Source organism: Papilio polytes, unplaced genomic scaffold, assembly GCF_000836215.1.
Source record: "Papilio polytes unplaced genomic scaffold, Ppol_1.0 DF824158.1, whole genome shotgun sequence".
In the NCBI taxonomy this organism is placed as follows: Eukaryota; Metazoa; Arthropoda; class Insecta; order Lepidoptera; family Papilionidae; genus Papilio; species Papilio polytes.
The window spans coordinates 2,921,483-2,935,238 of NW_013525046.1; the positions used below are offsets into that span (position 1 = coordinate 2,921,483).

Here is a 13,756-nt window from a genome sequence, read left to right on the forward strand (position 1 = left end):
ACGCCCCATTGGGTATTTGGAGTGAAGAGCAAATAACGCCTTTGTCTCCCGCTCCCGGCGGCATTGTGTCCATTGACCGAAATATTCAACAGGCAAAAACTGGAAATCAATAACAAATTACATGACAATGCTTTTAGTTGTCTATCTGTTTGTACAATCACCAGTCTTTGTTTCAATATTATTGAACTAGCTTTAGTCCGCGACTCCGTATGCGTGGAATTAAAAAAACTAAAGTAGGTAGCTTATGTTCTGCCCGAATATCCTCTAAATGTATGCCAAATTTCGCATTTATAATATGAGTAAGATAAGGAGTAAGACTAGGATAAGATTTTTGTACAGAGTATAATATAGACGTTGGAATTACGAAAGAAATCTAAGTAAAATATAAAGTATACGATAATTTTATCAAAATCTGCCAAGTTGTAAGGAATAGGCGAGGAACAAACACTGATTACTGATTTTTTTTGGGGGGGGGGGGGTTTGGGGGGGAAGTTCTGATTGGATATTAATACACACACATTATATTAATTCAAAATTTTGATAGACATCCTCAATTGCAGATTCAGAGGAGACGCACTTATAGATGAATTTTACCCTTCCTATGCGTCTTCTCCACCGTCAAATCAACTTTCCCATCCAATCCTTTCTTTATAAGATAAAAGTGGAACGGGAAAGGGATAAATATTGGACCCCCGGAACCACACTCATCAGACGAAACACGGAATTGCCTCCACTTCACGCCTGTCTTCAGTGTGGTCGTGGTATTGCAGCGGGCGAGCCGTGCGAAGTATTAAAGAGGGCTCCCCCACTGTTAGGTCTTGAAGTTTACAATAAAAAAATATTCATCTAAAGATATATGAAGTCACTGCGTTATTAATTTACTTAGGATGTATGTGTACAAGAAAATATATGTATATTAAAATTTCTACGTACGAAATAACAGTATATGTTATCCACATAATAAAATCCTTACTTTAAGAAAGCGACTGAACAACTTGAAATTTACCATCTGTATGTTTCGAGAAAATTGCTACAGCTAAAGATCAACAAATAATCCGCAAATTATCGTTAATCCGATTCAGCTCATACGTCATTGGATTAAGGTTCATTTCAGGGTGGAAGCGAAACTTAAAGCCAGAGTTAGGGATTTACAGACGTCAGTTAAAGTGTGAACATACGTGTGGATGACGGTCGGCATTAGACGTCAGTTTGGACAACAAATTTGTTCTGTCGTCGTCTTACAAGACCTTGTACAGACATTAAAATGTTCTGACTTACATTTCTCCTTTTACTGTGTATTTTGATACCTTATAAGTCACGTCGTCAGCCATTTCTTTCTTTTTAACACTAGTCTTATGGAAAGTTATTCGTATGTTTGAAATAAATTAACGAAAAAAAAATCTTTCACTAGCAAATAGTTAAATTATCTCTGAATTATATAAAATATCTATACTTCTATACTAATATTATAAAGAGGAAAGAATTGTAATTTTGTAAGTATTGAAATAGCTAAAAAAAGTACTGGGTCGATTTTTAAATTTCTTTCACCAATCGTAAGGTCATTTATCTGTTACATAGTTTTTAATTTCACTAGTGCAATTTCGCGAGTAATAAGCGGAAGTAAAACTTAAAATGTTACATTATGTAAATTATATGAAAGAAGACATACCCGGAACATTGTATAAATGTGTTGTTTCATTTCACTAACATTCAATGCATGCTTATCGTCCTTCAAGAAGCGATGTCTCTTTATCAAAGGCTTCGTAGTTCCTCTGGTATTGCAGATGTCATTGGTCGATGATCACTTTGGTGTTCCCACACTCATTTCTCTAAAAGTAGAACAAACTTTTTGACCAACATTAAAATAAAATAAAACGATTGTTTAAATAAAACTTTAGGATAAGATTTGAATAAAATTGTTACAATAATCTTTCGTACACAATTTACATAAATAGTTTTTTACATCACGTTTGTAACAAACATTGTTATATTAACATTTTATTTGAATACCCGCAGTTATTATTGCGGGTATTCATATTATACGGCTTTTTATATTAAGTGTGTCCTACGAGTACTTAAATTCAGTTGTTTATTTAAGAATAATTAACCAGTCAAACTGCTGAGGTATAAACGAGTGGTCCTTTTAATAGCATGTTTTTGTAATAATAAGTGACTTACGTTAATTAAATTTTATTACTTGTGAGCAGGAATTCTAAACATGTTTGTTAGATATAACTTAAAAAATAGTGGGCCGATTTCAATAATTCTTTCACCATTAAAAAGCTACGTTATCAGTGAGTAACATAGGCTATGTTTTTTTATTATTTTTTAATTCACGCAGACGAAGTGGCGGGCAATAGTAGTGTATAATATTGTAGCTTGCAAAGCAACGTACACTGTACGATCATTTTGTCGCCGATTGCTTGTAGTTTACCAAACAAGTGCTAATTGACTGGCAAAGTTAAACTAGAGTATAAACTATATCTAGGGCTCAGCTTTGATTGGTCGCCTCGTTTGAATACCTTATTTAATCAGGATCAGAGTATATATTTGTTTGCTAATCTGAAAGTTGGATCACTCATTAAGTTACTTGTTCGAAGATTTGGTTTATGTCCGGTTTCCCAGCTACGTTTAACCATTCGAACCATTTAACCACACCAACTAACCAACTATCTAACTTGAGTTTTCGTCCGTCGTAACATAGATTAACCTAACACTAACGAATCAATAGGTGATGACAATTGATTCATGAATAATAGCTTAATTAAAATATCTTTAACATCTATGTCTTTATATATTCTTCATACTCTTCATTTTAGACCATACATGTCGTCGCTTTCAGTTATATTTGCAATAGTATGAATCTTCAAGTATAGAAGTGCTGACCTATTCCTTCCTAACATGCACTTAGTTTAACTAACCTCACTTTCTCTTACATTGACACACGCAAAGATACACTCACAAACACAGCACACACATAAACACTCAAACAACGCTCCAATAAAAAAGGAATTTAATTTTTCTTTTTTTTTTCTGTCAATTTTATAACGAGCTAATTGTAATGCTTCTTTGTTTTTTTATTTAGGCACTTATGAATTTCTTTTCACAAACAAGGAAAGGGGAAAGCACTGGGAACCTAGTGCACGAGTCAAGGCTCCCATGAAATGTATATTTTTTAAAGAGTTAAATAATAAAGTATTTATTTACTATATTTTCCAAGAGACAATAGATTAAAATAATATTTCTTCAATTAAATTGAAGTTTACTTATAGTGCAAGTTAAATATAAAAGATTCCATCTTGAATATATAGTTGTATTTTTCCAAACACTCGCTTCAACGTCGAGTCGACCGCATCAAAGGAAACCTCTCTCGTTCTATGGCCAATTTATTGAAATGAAGGGTTTAAATGGGATTCTGCGGTCGCATTATATTGCTGTTTGATATTTACATTGAAACGTGCCCGGATAATTTCATATTAACTTGCTGAACTTGAAAATATCATCAATTCTTAATAGTACGTCTAGTATTTGGGAATGAGAGAAATGGAAGTTTATTGTGTTAGTAGGTAATGACAACTGTTTACTTGTATCTACCGACATACATTATTCAATATGTCACAGAATATTTATTTTTATAAAGAAACAATTGAAAGAGAACATTGTAATTTAAATAACAACCTTACCTAATATAACGAGTATAAATGAATTTAGATGGCTGGATGGACATTTGTTTGAGTTTGTAGTCTTAACTGCTGAACGGATCTCTACGGAATTTAGCAAAGACATAGATGATATTCTGCAAAAACACATAGGCTACTTACTTTTATTTTTTTAATACTACGCAGACGAAGTCGCGGGCGAATGCTAGTTTAAAATATATCGTAGGAGTGTCTACAAGAATGTAAATGTACAAATGGAAAATTGTGTCGAATCAAAACTGTTTACAGTACCATACCAATACATCGAAGGTCGTGTTAGTTCAGACCATCACATACATAGAACGAGCAACTAGGTCGTTCCGTACAGCCCCAAATCGTTGGGAAAACATAACGGTTCATTAGCCAAGCCGAAGTCTCTAAGCAAACATTTCACATTTTATCTTACACCGTATTCACACATCGACGGCTCTGTACGTTTGGTACACAAGGAAAAAAAAATCGATCGAATGATGTTGCTCGCGTTTATTTTGCTCAATTTACTATCAACGTTTGCCAAAGCAAATGTACGACAAAGAAGATATCTCGTTTACCCGGACGGTGGGCCGGCCCGTGCTCAGGTATTCTATTTCATTTTATTTTCTAAATGAATCGCTGATTTACATAGCGTAGTTGATTTTAGCTTAAGGAGATTATGTTTTCTTTGCACACGCCAACCGGCTTAACGAAGGCGTGCTCTTTTTGTCTCTTCGCGAATTTAAATTCGATTTACTCTTTGCTACATTTTTGCGAGATTGATTTAAGCTGTCAAATTTGTCTCTTGCATACTTTTTATTAATTTAATTACATTTGTCTTGTTTTCCTAAAACTTAGTCTAAAGTACTTCGGTTGGGTTTTCTTAGTTGTTTAAAGAGGATTGTCTTCAAATTTCAGTTCATCATTGGTGTGGGTGTGCCTGTTGATTTAAAAGAAGCATCAGTTACTGTTGGAACAGTCATTAAATTTCAATACGATTTACCAACAAACAGTTCTGAATACACGAGTCGAATCTATGGATTCGCGAACACTGTATCCAGAGATATGGATGGCGATGGCAAAGAGGACGATGAGAAAGAAATTGATGACCATAAAGGAAACGAATTACTCGAAAATGATAATGATAATGATACTTTAGTTGATATAACTTTTGATGATAGAAGGAAAAGATCGATTATGTTCTCTGAAGGAGGATCGATAAATAACATAGATGTATCGAAAACAAATCAAATTTCGCTTGAAGAAGCTATAAGACGACAAGAAATGATAGACCAAAAGCATAAAGATGAAACAGAGCCACAAAGAATGAATAGATGGGACTTCTACAAAATCATAGAGCATATGGCAGAAAGGTAAATGAAACATAACTTTTATTTTAGACTAGCTGTTCCCGTGCGACTACATATATTCGCATTCAATTTTGTGGGTTTTAATTTTTTTTTTGTTAACATTTGTCGAATTATCAATTGCAAATATCAAAATGGCATGACATGATGACAAACCATGGCAACCTTGCTTCCTTAATGTTGGCAGCTTGTAGCTTATGGTCCTTTTCCCACATGAAACGCCACAAAGTAGTGTATGTTTACGCTTTATTATATTAGTATAGATATGTAGTATTGTAGAATTGAATTGATAAATGGATTTTGTATTACAATCAAGTAATATATTTCTTATTTGTTTAATGTTTTAGGTAATATACAAAGTCTTATCCTTTGAAAGTTAATATTTAATTTCACGAAATTGTCGTATAAAGTAGAATTTATTGCGTTGATCTTTGATTTGTTTGTTTCAACTCGTCTGTGATCAAGTTCGACAACTTGACAAATCCGATCTCAGTGTTTGACTTTTTGTTTTTGTTTGTTATGAGTTGTTCACAAAGTAACGGGTTATTAGGTGAAATTTTATTGGAATTGTAAGAATTACTTTCATGTTTTTATGATTCAATCGACTTGTGATCTTAATTTTGGGTTTTAAATAGACAATGAGAAAGAAAATAAACGTAGATTCGACAACTAACGATGCAAATGATATAATTTCTTGAAGACAGTAAATTCTTTTGATTAAGATTCTTTCTAAAACAACAAATCGATTTTAGCTATTTCTAGTAACAAACGAAAGTTAAAATAAATATTATGATACAGAAAATTCGTAAGCCTTATATTATCTTAAACGTTACATCGTAATAACGTAAGAAATTTCGCAGGTACGGTTACTCTGGTAGACCTTGTCTGCTCAGGACGATCTGCGAAGCGGCCGAGGTTCCCTTCACACATGAAAATGGTTTACTTGGAGAAATAGGTCATATAATATTCACGTAAGTATCACAGTTGAGGAAAGTTGATATTTTTTATTCGTAGCTGAACACCCAGATTAAATGCACACTTATTTTATTATCAACTAACTGTTGCTCGCGATTTTGTCGGCATGAAATAAAAAATTAGCCTATTACTCAGTGAAATCGTAACTTTTTAATAGTGAAGGAATTTTTGAAATCGGTTCAGTAGTTTTAGAGTTATTTGATACATACAAAAATACAAATATTTCCTATTTTTTATATTAGTATAGATTGTAATTGATTTAAAAGTTTTAATTTGTAATGAATGCGTCCTTTGAACCTGCTTTTATGCTTAGAATTTCACTCCTGGTGAATCAAATTCGATTATTCTTTTTTTTTTTTAAAGCTAGACATTGTAGTGCTGTTAGTTTAAATTCTACATGACATTAGCTACGTTATTAGCATTATATAACTTTAGTTAAAATACCTAAGTCTTATTGTGATATTGTTTTTCAGACCGTCCACAACCAAAGATCCTGTCTCCCATCATACGGATACTGAATACCACGCCGCAGAAAGACTGGGCAGAGAAGCAGAACAGGATTGCGAATCTTTCTTTCCGGAATGCGAGAGTTCCGTGTTAGAAACCTTTACTGAAATCGGAATGGATACTTTACATAAATTTGGCTTGATGTAAATAAATTTTGACAACTTTGTTTTGTAACGATTTTTTTTCCTTATGATCTTGAATGCTGCGTTTATGATATAATATGTGTACTCTTGCTTTTTGTATAAATGTATAAAATCTAGTAATTTTTGTGAAAAAGAGATTTAAAGGTATTGGTTTTTGACTGTGTTATTGAAGTGTTGTAAATAGAATAAAAAATGGCGTTCAAACTTCATCCTAAATTTAATCGTATCTATAGTTTATATGCAAATTAAAATTTAATTAAATAGAGAAAAATGCAGTGTCCCTTCAAGGTCGCATCAGTTCCATATTTGTTAAGTGACCCTTTATTAACATTTAGGGTGTCTTGAATCATTAGACTACATCATAGTACAGTATGAATTGAAATGACTTTTCCACGAATGTGTAAAAGAGACGACAAATACGAAGTATGTCAAAACGTACAATAATTTTTTGAGAAGACATTTTAATAGTTTCACAGACATTGCTTCAAGAAGATAATTCCTTCATAATATTCAAAGTTTCGTAGCAAAATTACTTCGTTAAAGATAAAAGAAGTTTAAGATTGCTTGTTCTGGCACTCAGATAGTAAGAATTCTTTAATATTCCCGAATAACAGTTACATGTTGAACTATTTTAAATTTTTAAAATAAAATGAAACGTCATTTGTTTAATTTGTTCCACATATTAAGAGGTGGCGCACATCTTTGACTGTTACACATAAATGTGCGATTGTCGAATGTTTTGCAGCCCATTCGACTGTTTAGTTGCACAACTGAAAATCAAGTAGTGTGCGCACCTCCATATAAGCTTAGAGGAATCAAAGCGAAACTAAACATTTCTGCGATACTCGTAGTTTAGTCAAAGGTGTGCCCTAGTTTATTTGTAGATCTAATATAAATAATAGTGGGGATAAATTAAATTAATTATTAAGTATACAACATCTGCTATATTTTAGCTTTGAAATGTTTTATTGTTCAGTACTGAAAATGTTTCAGGAAGGCATCCTCTTATAAATTGCTTTTGTCAATTTCCATTTTCCGACTGTCGTAATCTAATTTATTGCTGTTTACTCGCAAAATAAACTTTCGTAAAACTTAGATGGCTTTTACGAGATTTTGTATTTTTATAACTAAGTGAAGAGATAACTTAAAGAGCTTACATTGCCAACTTAGTAATATTGTTAAGTTATAATTTATCTCAAAGAAACCATTTCGTTCCTTACAATAATGGCAAATAGAATGTAGATTTAATTGACTTGAAGATAGATGTAATTTACTAGCTTTTGCTCGCGACTCCGTCCGCGCGGAATTACAAAACAAAGATGAGCAGCCTATGTGTTCTTCCAGAGCATCCTCTACATCTATGCGAAATTTAATCGAACTCTGTTCAGCTGTTCAGGCTACAAACTCTAACAAACATCCATCCATCTAAACTTTCGCATTTATAATATTAGTGAGATGAGATAGTAAGATTACGGTTAAGGTATATTTTTTTATTCTTTGAAATAAAACATCGGGTTCTTTCTTTACTTATTAGAGCGTACCCATCTTTGACTAAACTATCGCACAACTGTTTAGTCCCGCTGTGATTCCTATGAGCTTAAATGGAGGAGGAACTGTTGAATTGGCTGCGAAACAATCGACAATCGCACAACATTTATGTGATAGTTTATTTAAGGTGTTCGCTTGCTCTTACTATTATCTTTAGAACGTATTAGAATACAATAAATGAGATTTTAGTTATAAAAGCTAACACTTTTATTTACAAGAGCAAGGGGAAAAAGGTGTACAATGTGATCAACGTAATTTTAAACAAGAAAAAAATTACTTTCAGTTAATACATACATCATACATAGTAATATTTGAATAAACAAACAAACTTTTTTATTGTAAATATGCTTAGATTTATATTAGTTTTCTAAAAAAAAAAACTAGCACTAAGACGGAAGAACCCTGGCTCCTACAAGACGGGCCTAGAGCCTAGTGTAGGAACCTGGCGATCGACCACAATTGTATTAAAAGAAATTTTGTAACTTTATAAATAAATCTTTAAATGTTTTTTTTTTAATACTATTAACATGTTATGAGTACGTAAAGATTGCATAATGCGTCGTTTCATGTAAATATGAATATTGCAATAAATTATTAAACGCCAATTAAATATTTACGGTCAGTGCGAATTGTTTGATTTTCATCAAGCGATCGACTGATTCCGCTTAATTGATTGGCTAGTTATTATTATTGACTTTGGTTATTTGCTCCAGTTCAAGATTTGTAGATACAATTGCCTAGTGTTTATTGATCGAAGGCTAATGGAAGACGTAATGAAAATCATCGAACCAATTAATTATTACAGCTCACATCTGAAACGAAACTGTTTAGTTTCGCTTAATCCTCATTTATATGGAGATGCAAACTATTCGATTTTTAGTTGTGCAACTCAACAGTTGAATTGGCTGCGAAACAATCGACAATCGCACTACATTTGTGCTATAGTTTAGTCAAAGCTGTATATCCGCTCTTATTTGGACTACGACCACCGGAGACAGACCTGTGGATGACATTCGGCATCTCGCGATGTGTGTTTACCGGAGGATAATTATTCTATTACTTTCACTCTTTTCTTATAAGACAAGGACTGACCTGATAGAGCAGGGGATCCCTAGATGGGATATACTCTCCTTCTGTATTCCCCCGTAGATTCAAGAATCTACAAGCAAGAGATTATCTAGAATTACGCTACATATTCATTTTGAACTTCTACTCACCCTGTATGTATGAATGTTTATTTTCTGTCTAAATTAATTACGTTGCTTTATAAAGGATATAAAACGTATATTTTTTTGTGTCTGGCTCATTCAATTTCATATAAAAACACATGTGGTTGAAAAACGGTAAATCTGCCCCGCGTTATGTTTGTAAAATGCGTGGACTCATTAGCTTAGGGCCACCGTTATGCTTTCTACGCCACTCGCTGACCCAGATTGTAAAACGACCCAGATAAAATTACGACTGACCGATATACTTAATTTTTGAAACGTTTTATCTACACCCCCTGTTTATGTTAATTAGGTTGTTAGCAGAAGTATTATGATAAAAAAAATAAACTTTAAAGCTTATATATTTACTTTAAAACTGTTACAACTATATACATAAAATAAAATTGGAGTGTTTGTTTGTAATATCAAAAGAAACATTTCAGTTTTGGAGAAGATGATGTATTTACGTTGCTGATAATGAAAATCGCATTATTTTGTTTTTTCTATCTGTCGGTCTATCTGTCCGCTAGCCGCGATATTTCCGAGTAATCTCCGAAACGGCTTGGCCGATTTCGACGGGACTTTTACTGAAGGCTAGCTAACATAGGCATATTATAGGCTACTTTTTAAATTCCGCGCTGACAAAATGGGTCCAAATTTACGCTAAAGAAGTTTGCGAGCGACAGCTCGTTTATTATGGACATGTTTAGTTTGATGTATTCGTTCTCTTTGGTAAAGGAGTTTATATACAGCCAATGGAGTACTGGCCACTAAGTTCGATGCACCTTGAACAGAATAAAAAAGTAATATTGCCGCAGATATGGTCACAGTTTAGGGTTGCAATAAAAATAATTATCAGATTTAACCAGTAAATAAAAGTAGTAAGATAGTTATCAATGTCGTTTAATTGAGTAAACATATCAATAAGGGAAATACCACAGTCGTTAAATTTATCATAGCACTGTTCAACGCAGGAGCCAGATTTGTACGCGTCGATATAAGGAGTTGCTTCAGGTATTGCAGTGCCATCGTTGTCATTTTCAGGACTGAAAATAATAACATTTCATCATCATCATCATCACCAGCTCACTATACGTCCCCACAGAGGGGCTCGGAGCCTACCCTAAAGTTAGGATGACTAGGCCATAGTCAACCACGCTGGCCAAGTGCGGGTTGGTCGACTTCACACCTATCTAAGAATTTCTTCGCTAGTATGTGCAGGTTGCATCACGATGTTTTCCTTCACCGTAAGAACGTCGGGTAAATTATGTACATATGAAAATTCGAAAAATTGAAAATCACATTGGTACATGGCAGCGGGATTCGAACCCAAGACCTGTAGATTACAAGTCAAGTGCTTAAACCACTGAGCCACCGACGCTCTTTTAATAACATTTACATTGTCATAAATATTTTCTACGCGGTAAGAACTAATCGAATTCAAAATGTTGGTTTTGCATTTAACAATTCTATTATATGAATGGAAAGGTTTGTTAAAGAACTTAGTATAGATGACAATAAAGTTTGAGAGTTACAAGCTATGGCTTTTCTTAGATTAGACAGTAAGGAATCAAATCCTTAATGTGATTGAGTTCCAATTACTTATCTACGGTATCAAGATGGTGATGACTAAGTGATCGTGGTAATGTCACCGATTTATTAGCTTTTATGTTTGTGAATCTTAAGATAATGTATGGAAACTAACTTAAGTACGAATGTTGCTATTTCATGCAGTAGATCCTCGTCGTCATCAACATGCAGTGGTTCAGCGGCCAGTTGACAGAGAGTTCTCAACACGCAAGATGATCCGTTGTAACCAAAGCTGGAAATAATACTAAAGTTATGTTCGATTACTTAAATGTCTATAGATGTTATTGCATTTCATCATAACCTTATCCTTGTGGATACGGAGGGTCGGCACAGTCTATGCTGCACATTTGAATTCACTCTCAGAAGCATATCCTCTTCCACACAATCCATTCATACTTTCTTCGGTCTTCCGTATTTTTCCGTATTATAATTAACATATTCATATTTCTATTCAATAATTGCTGAAATTGTTTTTCATTCTTATACCAATTAAGGAAACTATCAGCATTTTGATTACTGATCTCGTATCAAATTTCACCTTTTAGCAGCCTTTGCTATAATTTTTTAAATATATTATGATCTGATGGTATTACATCAAAATCTTGGAATAAACAACACTTCAGAAATGAAAATACAATTACAGAATGAAAAAGGAGTTAATAATGTTTACCCATTTAAAACATCTTCAACATATTTATAGAAGTGATACAACTTGGCATCGTTCTGATAATTTTCTGGCTGAGTAATATCATGATCAGATTTTTCATCATTTACTTCTCGTTTCCTTCTAGAGAATCCAGGATAACCAGATTCAGCTTCTAGTATATCTAATGGTATTTGAGACCTGTTCCATGGTAGCTGGAAATTTGCTTGAAAAGCCCAGTTGAAGTTAATTGTCTTTATAGGTGTTGGTGTGCCAACACCGGCGTTGAACTGCAATTTGCAAGACAAATTAACTAAATAAAATATACAATTTATCCCAAGACAAGAAGTTTGTGAATTTATACCTATATCTGTGGGCTTTATGTCTTTCCTCTTATCTTACTTCTTACATATATTATAAATGCGATAGTTTGGATAGATGTTTGTTAGAGTTCGTAGCCTAAACTACTGAACGGATCTTCATTAAGTTTGGCATTGCTGTAGGGAATAGTCTGGAAGATTACATAGGCTACTTGCTGTTATTTTTTAATTCCACGCAGATGGAGTCGCGAAAAAAAGCTAGTGCTTTTATAAAAACAGACAGATAAATGTTTTTGTAAACTAGAAGTATGTTTTTGTGATCTTACCTTATCTTGAATTTATGTAAATAAAATTGCAGTACTTTCTAAAAGTTGTCGAAGATATGACTAGAGTTTTTCTTAATGTATAACAGTTTAGGAGAATAATTTAAGTCCAAAAGCTGTGACCTATTTGAATAGTAGAGGAAACCCTTTTTCCCATTAGTTCCGACACTTTTATAGAAACAGCACAAAGTTTATGTGTTAGATGTCTACGTAATCGTACCATTACAGGACATTAAAGAATCCCTCGGGATTGTTTTAGGCGCTATTACCATAATAAGAGGTTTCTAGAGAAATTTATTTCGTGATAAGACCAGTCCGAGAAAATTTACGAGATAAGGGGAATAGGATATAAAAATGTTAACGGATATACATGGATTTTTACTATTTGGTAAATACGGTTTTCTGTGTGTGATAATGTTGTAGCAAAGATGAATTAGATATTTAGCTAATATTATTTCTCCTTCTTTCTCGTTTTTAATATAATTGATGAAGATGACGTCACTGTACAAATTAATTATTAAATTTTCTAGTTATTGCATTGTAAAATCTTGAATTATAAATATAGTTTTACTTGTAGCCCATTTTATACGATTGCACTCAAAGTTAAGTAGTCACAAAAGAAGTCAAATCTTATCGATTTAGTAAACTAACTATCGCACAACTGTTTAGTCTTTCTTTGATTCCTATAAGCTTATATGTAGTTGCGCTCACTACTCGTGCAACTAAACAGTTGAATGGGCTACAAAACAATCGACAATTGACAATCGCATAACAGTTGTTATAATTTAGTCACAGATGTGTGCTCTTAAACATTACCGAGAGGCGGCAGATAGAAAAAATAAATTAAAATTATGCTTACTTGAAAAAGAGTTGAATTAGGAAACAACAGTTGTCTTCTACTTCTTTGTAAGACATCATTTTCTATGATAGAAACACTAGCGTATATCTTTGATATGATAATACAAAGTACGATGACCAATTGTTTTGTACACATGTTATTAAACCGACGTTCATGTATGAAGTGAACAATAGAAAGGTCTTTAACTGCGTCGATTACGTGTGAAGGCATCTAAATACAGTTATAAGTAACTGCGAATATTTTTTGTTGCGGAAGTTATGGTTTTACAATAATATTTTCTACATGATTCTGTTTTCTTTTTATAGGTAACTAGCTATTCCCGTGCGGCTTCACCCGCATAAAATTATGTAAATTTTATTTCATTGTTTACATTTGTCAAGTTATCAATAGAAAATGTCAAAATGACATGACATGACAAACAGCATTCTTGCTTTCAGCATCTTGCTTATTTTGGCAGCAACTTATGGTCTCTTTCCCTAAAGGGAGACGTAAGTGTAGGGCTTTTTATTACAAAAAGAATTATTCAAAAATATGCTGTAATTGCTAACATCATATGCAACAAAGAAGTGTGTGTTTACGCTTTATTATAATAAAGTATAGAT

At 33.1% G+C, this 13,756-nt stretch overlaps 2 protein-coding genes across 2 annotated transcripts; one reads left to right on the top strand and one right to left on the bottom strand.

The window, feature by feature from the left end:
- The first annotated feature begins 3,910 nt into the window (after window positions 1-3,910).
- Window positions 3,911-6,667, top strand: LOC106111581. The gene is made up of 4 exons (XM_013293708.1): window positions 3,911-4,276; window positions 4,590-5,044; window positions 5,899-6,009; window positions 6,487-6,667. The coding sequence occupies exons 1-4, from the start codon at window positions 4,166-4,168 to the stop codon at window positions 6,665-6,667; spliced, it is 858 nt and encodes a 285-aa protein (XP_013149162.1). The 5' UTR covers window positions 3,911-4,165.
- A 2,695-nt stretch (window positions 6,668-9,362) lies between these two features.
- LOC106111521 lies at window positions 9,363-13,289 on the bottom strand. Its single transcript, XM_013293640.1, has 5 exons — window positions 13,155-13,289; window positions 11,680-11,942; window positions 11,125-11,241; window positions 10,356-10,465; window positions 9,363-9,370 (listed from the first exon to the last, which is right to left on the bottom strand). The coding sequence occupies exons 1-5, from the start codon at window positions 13,287-13,289 to the stop codon at window positions 9,363-9,365; spliced, it is 633 nt and encodes a 210-aa protein (XP_013149094.1).
- Between the last annotated feature and the right edge of the window lie 467 nt (window positions 13,290-13,756).

Coding starts and splice junctions, on each gene's coding strand:
- LOC106111581 (XM_013293708.1), top strand. CDS start 4,166: ATGATGTTGCTCGCGTTTATTTTGCTCAATTTACTATCAACGTTTGCC. Junction 4,277..4,589: donor GTGGGCCGGCCCGTGCTCAG/GTATTCTATTTC, acceptor TTCAAATTTCAG/TTCATCATTGGTGTGGGTGT. Junction 5,045..5,898: donor ATAGAGCATATGGCAGAAAG/GTAAATGAAACA, acceptor GAAATTTCGCAG/GTACGGTTACTCTGGTAGAC.
- LOC106111521 (XM_013293640.1), bottom strand. CDS start 13,289: ATGTGTACAAAACAATTGGTCATCGTACTTTGTATTATCATATCAAAG. Junction 11,943..13,154: donor CTAATTCAACTCTTTTTCAA/GTAAGCATAATT, acceptor TGCAAATTGCAG/TTCAACGCCGGTGTTGGCAC. Junction 11,242..11,679: donor GTTGAAGATGTTTTAAATGG/GTAAACATTATT, acceptor TATTATTTCCAG/CTTTGGTTACAACGGATCAT.